This window comes from Phacochoerus africanus, chromosome 4, assembly GCF_016906955.1.
Source record: "Phacochoerus africanus isolate WHEZ1 chromosome 4, ROS_Pafr_v1, whole genome shotgun sequence".
Taxonomy (NCBI): domain Eukaryota; kingdom Metazoa; phylum Chordata; class Mammalia; order Artiodactyla; family Suidae; genus Phacochoerus; species Phacochoerus africanus.
Genome location: NC_062547.1, coordinates 70,219,059 through 70,227,994, shown reverse-complemented (window position 1 = coordinate 70,227,994; position 8,936 = coordinate 70,219,059). Strand labels below are relative to the sequence as shown.

The window sequence follows — 8,936 nt, the reverse complement described above, 5'->3', positions numbered from 1 at the left end:
TGTTCCTGGCTAAAATGATCCCATTCATTGGTTTTCTTGCTTATTGTGAGATCTTGCCTCTAGAGCAGTGGCTTGCAATAATTTTTTACAGCATCTACAGCAAGATACGAATTTCACATGGGACCCAGGGAACCAGGTGTTATGGATATAAAACAAATTATGCCTGAATTTGCTGGCTTTAAGCAATGGCATTGATCACAAACCTGCAGTTTGAGACCTGCTTGCTGGGAAGAGCTCTCTCTTTGCTCCTCTTGGTGTCAGCTGGGATGGCTCAAAGGCTGGGAGCTGGAATCAACTCAGTACTCACTCGTCAGGTGGTTGATGATGGCTTTGGCTGGGACCCTATCCAGGAGACTCTTCACGTGGCTTGGGCTTCCTCACAACATGGCAGCTGGGCTTTGTGAGAGCACCATGAAATTAAGAAGGACAGAGGGAGCTAGCACTAGCAGAAGACATATCCCAGTTTCTGACCTAGGTTTAGGCTTAGAAATCACACAATGTCCCTTCTGCCATATTGTTTGTCGCACAAAGTTCTGCTCAAGTTCATGGGCAGAATTAGAGCCTGCCTATTCACAGGGAGTGGCAAAGTTGGAACTATTCCTGTAGCCATTTTTTGGAAAATAGGATCTGCCACACCCAGTAGACAAATGTTTGGCATTTCCCAAAACAATATTTAGCTCTCTACACACAACTCATTGTTGTTGTTTTTCCCATTGTTTTGTAGAAAATGTTGGTCATGACCTGCTGGATTGATTTCTTCACCTCATTTGAAGGACACATCACAGCAGTGAAAAGTTTGTCTTTTTTCTACAGGAACCCTGCCCAGTTAGACACCTCATCCACTAGTTTACTTGCTTGCTTGCTTTTTCTTTCTTTAAGGGATGCACCTGTGGCATATGGCGGTTCCCTGGCTAGGGGTGGAATTGGAGCTGTAGCTGCTGGCCTACACCACAGCCACAGCAATGCAGAATCCAAGCTGCGTCTGCGACCTACACCACAGCTCAGGGCAATGCCATATCCTTAACACACTGGGTGAGGTCAGGGATCGAACCCACATTCTCAGGATCCTAGTTGGTTCGCTAACCGCTGAGCCATGAAGAGAACTCCCCACCCAATAGCTTTCTATGTTTTATATACATATAAAGCATATGCTGAATACCAGGCACTGATCTCATTAAAGTGTCACGACAACTCTTAAGTAGGCACCATGATGATTCCCATTTTGCTTTCTTCCGCATGCATCCCTTCATGCATCCCTTCATGCAGAGGGATGAAGCAATGTGTCCAGAGCAATACAGCTAGTAAGTGGTAAATCTGGGATTGGAACCCAATACATCTGGTTAAAGACTCCACTTTGCTACGCAGCCTCATATAAGATTTACTTATTTATGATGTTTACTGTGAGAATCCCACGCACACACCACAGCTCCAAGAGACTCCGTTCACTGCTTCACCCGAAGAATCTTGCCCTGCGCACGATAGACCCTGGACCTGAGAAAAAAAAAAACAGCGTGCGCAGGCGCATCAGGCAAAGCTCCGGCGGCTCCCCTCCTCCGCGCAGACTGGCTCCAGACGATGACTGACAAGAGGATTCGGCCGCCCTTTTTCGCTAACGATTGACCTGTGATTAACCCAATGGAAACTGGGATTTCCGGAAAGGAGGCGGGACTTATAGGGCTGTTAAATTTGCGCGGGATTGGTCCTGATGTAGTCATGGCGGCTTTCCGGGACATGGAAGAGGTGAGCCAGGGGCTGCTGAGCCTGCTGGGCGCCAACCGCGCTGAGGCGCAGCAACGGCGGCTGCTGGGGCGCCACGAGCAGATGGTGGAGCGGCTGCTGGAAACGCAAGACGGCGCCGAGCAGCGGCTGCGAGGTGAGGGTCGGGTAGGGGGCGGGGGGCAGCCGGAACCCGCGTGATGGGAGGGGCGGCCAGGCCAGCCTCGAACCCTTTCCATTCTTGGCGCCCCCATCCCCTTCCGTAGTTCCTCGTGCGACCGGCGGGTGAGCGCCCTTCCTTTTGAGCCTCCGTTTCCCTACCTGTGAAATGGGCTTCAGGACAACAGCCACCTCCCAGGGGTTTAATGGTGAATATAAGAGCTCGCAGGGTCTGGCCTACTTCTGAGCGCTCCGTGAACAGCTGGGGGACTCAGGGTTTGAATTGGAGCTCGGGTGTCAAAGCGCCATCTCTCGACTTTCCAGCTGTGAGATTTGAGATGACTGCCTTAACCTCGCCATATCTGTTTCTCAAAATGGTTGTGACAATAGTCCGTATCTTTCTGCTGAGGTTGTTCAGATGTTTTACTGAGCACCTGCTGTGTCCAGGCAGAGTGCCAGGCCTGGGGGGACAGCAGGGAACTAAACAAACAGAATCTTTTGGGCAAGAGGGGGCTGATAGGCTGGTGGGGTGAGGCCAGGGGATAAAGAAGAATGAATTCGTCAGGAGGTGATGGGCTAAGGCGTTCAGCTGTTAACTCATGTGATCCCAATCCAGTGGCTTCCTTCTTAAGCCTCAGTCTCCTCATCTGTGAAATGGGGCTGCTGATAGCATACACCCCCCGCCCTTAATGGATCAAAGTGAGGTTCATGGAGATGATGTCTGCACAGCAATGTGCCTTTGAAAGGGGAGGGAGGGAGGATGCCCTTGTTACAGCTTTTCTCATCATCAGGGGTTTTGTTGTTGTTGTTTGTTTTTCTTTGGCCCATGGCATGTGGAGTTCCCCGGGCCAGGGATCAGATCTGAGCCTCACTTGCAACCTACACAGCAGCTGCAGCAACACCAGATCCTTTACCCACTGTGCCTTCTGGGATCGAACCCACGTCCCTGCCGCTGCACAGACATCATCCATCTTGTCGTACCACAGCAGGGACTCCGTTGTTGTTGTTGTTGTTGTTTTTAATTTTTGTTGTTGCTATTTCTTGGGCCGCTCCCGCGGCATATGGAGGTTCCCAGGCTAGGGGTCGAATCGGAGCTGTAGCCACCGGCCTACGCCAGAGCCACAGCAACTCGGGATCCGAGCCGCGTCTGCAACCTACACCACAGCTCACGGCAACGCCGGATTGTTAACCCACTGAGCAAGGGCAGGGACCGAACCCACAACCTCATGGTTCCTAGTCGGATTCGTTAACCACTGCGCCACGACGGGAACTCCCATTGTTTTTTAAGGCTACAGACGTGTGTGTGTGTGTGCGCGTGCGCGCGTGCACGAGTGCTAAAGTTGACATAATGTAAGATTTACCATTTTGACTATTTTAAAGTGTGCAGTTCAGTGGCATTAAATACATTCACATTGTTGTACAACCATCACCCCCATCATGTCCAATATTCCATTATATGGATATTATGGATACACCACATTTTATTTATCCATTCATCCGTCAATGGACACTTGGGTTGCTTCCACCCCTTGGCTATTGTGAATAATGCTGCTGTGAACGTGGGTGTATAAATATCTCCTTCAGTCCCTGTTTTTGATTCTTTTTTGTATTTTCCCAGAAGTAGAAATGCTGGATCAGATGGGAATTTGATATTTAATTTTTTTGAGAAACTCTCCTCTAGTTTTCCACTGCGGTTTCAGTGCCAGGGGTTTGTAATGCCTTTTTACCCTATAAGGGGGTGCCCTTTGGGTTGAGATATGAATGACCTGGGAGCTAGCCATGCAGTGGCTCAGGGAACAGTGTTTTAGGCCCAGGGGACTGTCGGTGCGAAGGTTGTGAGGCGTGAATGAGCCTGGAGACCCAGGAGAAAGCAGTAGAAAATGAGGTCAGCAGCAACCAGACCTTGCCAGGCCTGTGAGCCCCCAGGAGGAGTTTGCATGTTAGTCTAAGCATGATGGAGGTCCTGGTCAAGGTCTTCTGCTCTCTTTTCCTCCCCCCTTCTTCTCCTTTCTTTCCTCCTCTCCCTCTCCATCAACTCCCCCATCAGCATAATCCAGCTTGTCTGGGTTTCAGCAGAATGGATGGTTTTGGGTCAGGGAGACAAGAGTCAGTGTTGTAGGGAGCTGAGGCTTTGATCAAAAGGATTCGGTTCAGGAGTTCCCGTTGTGGCGCAGTGGAAACAAATCCGACTAGGAACCATGAGGCTGCAGGTTTGATCCCTGCCCTCGCTCAGTGGTTAAGGATCTGGCGTTGCTGTGAGCTGTGGTGTAGGTCACAGATGCGGCTCGGATCTGGTGTTGCTGTGGCTGTGGTGTAGGCCAATAGCTGTAGCTACGTTTAGACCCCTAGCCTGGGACTCTCCATATGCCACAAGTGCAGCAAAAAAAAAAAAAGGCAAAAAAAGAAAAGCGGGGCGGATGGGGGGGGCTGGATCCAGTTCAGATCCCAGCTTTGGAGTCAAGTGCTGTGGACAAGTCACTGAACCTCTTTGGGCTTCTGCTCATCGCCTCTCAAATGGGGGCCAGTGTTCCGCCCACAGAGGGTTGTGAAAGTTCAGTGAGTTAGGACTCCCTGGTCACCCATGGCACTTAGAAGCTGTTGTTACCTGAATATGTGCTAAGGAAAGCCGGCGGGGAAGAGAGCATCCCCAGGGAGGGTCCCAGGAGGCTTGGTTGTTGTTTTGAGGGTAAATGCAGAAGGGGCAGGAAGGCTGTGTAAGAGATCCAGGCCCTCAGGTCTCCTGACAGGAAATCAGCAGGCACTGTCTAACACAGACAGATCAAGAAATAGCAGCATAAGCAAATTATTTTGAAATATGAACGTTGACGCCAGAGAAAACAGTGAAGAGTTTAAGTGGCTGCTTCAGAGGGTGGAGAGGCTTAGAGAGAGAGGGGTGTGTGTGTGTGTGTGCTAAATTTTTCACAACTATTGACATGTAGTGCTCTGATTAAAAATTAATATGTTTGTAAACATTTAAACACCGGTCCTTTGAGAAGCATTTTCATATGTGCCTTCTCTGAGTTGGCAGGTTTCTCTGACTCTACGGGAAGGAACACAGTAACCTTTTTAAGGTGTTTTTGATCTTTTTGGATGCCTTGTTCAAAATGTGTTTATTCTGAGTAGCTACTGGCGATCTGTGGTGAATTTAAGACGCAATCTCTGATTTGAAGAAGAAAGACAAGAAATAAATGGTCCACTGTGATAGGGGCTGTTCTGGAAGTACAGTCCTGCCCCAGGAGGGAGAGGAGAGTGTCCAGCCACCTGAGTCAGGCATTACCCAGGAGGGCTTGAGGGCTTGTGTCCCCATTGGTCAGGGACATCCCTGGAGGACAGGCAGGTGGAGGCCCAGGACCAAAAAATGTGGCATGTTTGCAGAGCGATGAGGCAGCTTTGTAGCAGAGCAGAGGGAAGATCACACGGTGGGGGTGAAGAGTATGGAGAAAGGTTGGCAAGGATGGTGAAGGTACCCAGAGAGACCTGGACCTTATCCTGGAGACACTGGGAGCCATGGGAGATCTTTGAGCAGGGGAGTGGTTTGACATTTGGCCTCTAAAACCTCCTCTGAAGGCAGAGAGCAGAAAGATTTGGCAGCAGGAGAGCAAAGCAGGGCACGGCAGGGAGGCTGTTGGGGTGCTCCTAGAGGGATGTAGGATCAACGCAAGGAAGGAGTGTAGCTCCCCAGGCTGGATGGTAACTGGATGTGGAAAGTGAGTCCCAGGCTTGATGCTCAGGTGACAGGTTGCAGAGTGACCTCATAAATTAAGACTAGGTATGCGGGAGTTCCCACTGTGGCTCAACAGAAACGAAACTGACTAGTATCCATGAGGATTCGGGTTCGATCCCCAGCCATGCTCATTGGGGTAAGGATCTGGCATTGCTGAAAGCTGTGGCATAGGTTGTGGATGGCTTGGAACCCACATTGCTGTGGCTGTGGCATAGGCTGGTAGCTGCACAGCCTTTAAAAAAAAAAAAAAAAAAGACCAGATGTGCAAAGAAGGACCAGACTTTATTACTTCGGGTGGATTCAACTGTGATTCGGTGAAATGGAAGCATTTAGGCAGGGTCCACGTGGGACTCTCTGGTGGGCGTTTGCCAATAGGACGATGGGTCCAGGAACTACAGGCAGAAATGAGAACGTGGCCAACGGTGGAAGCCTTGAGGCTGCAGGCAGATGAACCACCCTCTGCTCCAGGGCTCTCCGGGGGAGCCCGAGTTGAGGGGTGCACACCTCTCCCCCCCCACACCCCCCGCAGAGATCCTCACCTCGGAGAAGGAGGTGGCCCAGAGCCTTCTTGATGCAAAGGAGCAGGCACAGCAGGGCGGCACTCAGTTGCAGCAGCTTGAAGCCGAGCTTCAGAGGGCCAGCGAGGAGGACACCCAGCTGAAGGCCAGCCTCCTATATCCTTTGCTGCATGTTCGGAATGGCCGGGCCCCAGCTTCATCCAAGGGGTGTGTTCGTTCACGCTGGAAAACACGCCAGGCTTGGTGTTAGCACACGGGCAGCTCTCCCTCCAAGGCAAGGGGTCCTTAACTGCCTGCTTTACTCAGCTCACCAGAGAGTTGAAGGAACTCAAAGACATCGAGGCTGATCTCGAAAGACAGGAGAGGGAGATCGACGAAGACACCACTGTCACCATCCCTTCAGCCGTGTAGGTCCACGGAGCACGTTTGTGTGTCAGTGTGTGTGTGCATGTGTGTGCACAGCCTGCAGCTCTTTGTTGGCGTCAGTGCTGGAGTAACTTCCTTTTCTTCTCCTTTTCTTTTTTCATCTTCTCACACAGGTATGTAGCTCAACTTTATCGCCGAATAAGTAAAATTGAGTGGGATTATGAGTGTGAGCCAGGGATGATCAAAGGCAGTATCCTTTGTGGAGAAAGTGGAGCTCTGTGCACCGTTGGTGGGCATGTTAAATGGTGCAGACACCACGATAGATCGTTAAAAAAAAAAAAAAAATTGAGGGCGTTCCTGTTGTGGCACAGTGGAAACGAATCTGACTAGTACTCATGAGGATGTGGGTTTGATACCTGGCCTCGCTCAGTGGGTTAGGGATCCGGCATTGCTGTGAACTATGGTGTAGACCAGAAGCTGTAGCTCCAGTTCAGCCCCTAGCCTGGGAATTTCCACATGCTGAGGGTGCGGCCCCAAAAAGCAAAAAAATAAAATAATAAAAACAGGAGTTCCTCTTGTGGCTCAGTGGTTAATGCATCCGACTAGAAACCCTGAGGTTGCAGGTTCGATCCCTGGCTTCGCTCATTGGGTTAAGGATCCAGCATTGCTGTGGTGTAGGTCGCAGACTTGGCTTGGATCTCACGTTGCTATGGCTCTGGCGTAGGCCGGGGGATATAGCTCCAATTTGACCCCTAGCCTGGGAACCTCCATATGCCGCAGGAGGTGGCCCTAGAAAAGGAAAAAAAAAAAAAAAGTTTAAGGTGGTAAATATAATGTATCTAGTTTACCACAGTTTTTAAACAAAGACAGTGAATTCTCAGAATTCAACTTTTTGTTAATGAAAATTCGTTTCAGTCTCTGTCTTAATAATAACATTTCAGAGGCAGTATCCTTTTGTCGAGGGGGTTGGCCGTGTGCTGGGTTTCCTTACATCTGTGTCCTCAGTCCATCACGGCCCCAGCATTGCCCAGCCCATCCACCTGGACAGCACCCAACTCTCCAAGAAATTCATCAGCGACTATCTCTGGAGCTTGGTGGACACGGAGTGGTAGCCAGGAGCCTCTCGACTGTGTCTTAACAGTCCTACACAGTAGAATCAGCCGTGGTGGGCGGTCGGTGCCTTGGTGGTGAGATCAGCTTAAAATTAAATGTTTATACACAAATGAGGTTGTTTTTGTTTGTTTGTTTTTTAAACTGGATTTCTCCCCCTGTTCCCTGCTCTTGACTTTGGCCTCAGATGCTGGACTGGCCTCGGCTAGGTAATCAAAGGGAACTGACTCGACTGTGCCAGGCCTATGACTTCACATCTGTGGCAACACATACAAATGACACTGTAGTATCTGATGACAAATTCCAGGTCTTCCTCATCTGTGATTCAAGTTTAGCGCTTTTTATTCACTCATTCTCTGAGGGCCGCTGCATGCCCATAACTGTGCTGGGTACCTGAGACAAGTTGACGATGACAGGGATCCCTTCAGCCAAAGGAGGAGTCAAAAGTGATCCACCCTTGAGCTAGAGTCCAGGGCTCTCCGGCCAGGCAAGGGGCCTGCCCCAGAGGGTGGGGGCAGCAGTTATGCTAAGAGATTACGTTATGGGATGTATAGAGGCCCGTGCCTGGCTCCAGGGTGGGCTGTGTGTGTCAGAGACCACTGGTGGCCCCCCTGAATTCGTTTTCTGGTGAGGAAATCTTTTTAGCTGCCTAGTCAAAACAACATTTCCCAGCCTCCCTTGCAGTTAAATTCAAGACAGTGAAATGTAAAAGGAAGTGCTGTGTGTGACTTCTAGGAGGATCCTTAAAAGGCAAGGGAGTGTACTCTTTCCCTCTGTTTTCTGGAATTCGGGTGTTGTGATGGCTGGAGCCCTGGCAGCTGTAGTGCCAGGAGGGTAGCAATCCTTTAGGGACGACAAGAGCCTAGTTCCCTGATGATAGTGGAGCCAGGTATCAATGCCGGACATCTTTGGGGCCGGGAGCTGAACTATCATGTATGTGTGTGTTATTTTGGTTTTTCTATCGCAAACAGACAAAGTAAACCCTAACTGATTCAGCATGCAACTGAGGCTTGGGCCAGCCAATCGATGTGGTCACCTAACCCCCATCCTCAGTGACTGAGGAACTGCTAAGAGTGGGGAGCTTGTGGCCAGCCTGCCTGCCTGCCTGCCTAAGGGTAGAGAGTGAGAAGTAGGGTCCTGTTGATAGCAGGTGCCTCCTGGATACAGCTTTGCCTGAAGCCCTAGATTTTTTAGTTACATCAGCCTCTGGGTATTGGGTTTTGTACACGTCTGTACAACTTACAATAAGTACAATTCATGTTTTTTGATCAGAGAGGGACATTCGAGGCAGAGAGAAGAGTAAGTTCTAGCAGCACCTGAGTACATCAAGTGGACACTAAAAA

General features: G+C 50.1%; 1 protein-coding gene across 1 annotated transcript; it reads left to right on the top strand.

Moving 5' to 3' along the window:
• Positions 1–1,563: 1,563 nt before the first annotated feature.
• Positions 1,564–7,709, top strand: SPC24 (SPC24 component of NDC80 kinetochore complex). The gene is made up of 5 exons (XM_047777105.1): positions 1,564–1,873; positions 6,129–6,273; positions 6,420–6,524; positions 6,657–6,733; positions 7,489–7,709. The coding sequence occupies exons 1-5, from the start codon at positions 1,636–1,638 to the stop codon at positions 7,593–7,595; spliced, it is 672 nt and encodes a 223-aa protein (XP_047633061.1). The 5' UTR covers positions 1,564–1,635; the 3' UTR covers positions 7,596–7,709.
• Positions 7,710–8,936: the final 1,227 nt, after the last annotated feature.

Coding starts and splice junctions, on each gene's coding strand:
- SPC24 (XM_047777105.1), top strand. CDS start 1,636: ATGGAAACTGGGATTTCCGGAAAGGAGGCGGGACTTATAGGGCTGTTA. Junction 1,874..6,128: donor CGCCGAGCAGCGGCTGCGAG/GTGAGGGTCGGG, acceptor CACCCCCCGCAG/AGATCCTCACCTCGGAGAAG. Junction 6,525..6,656: donor GTCACCATCCCTTCAGCCGT/GTAGGTCCACGG, acceptor CTTCTCACACAG/GTATGTAGCTCAACTTTATC.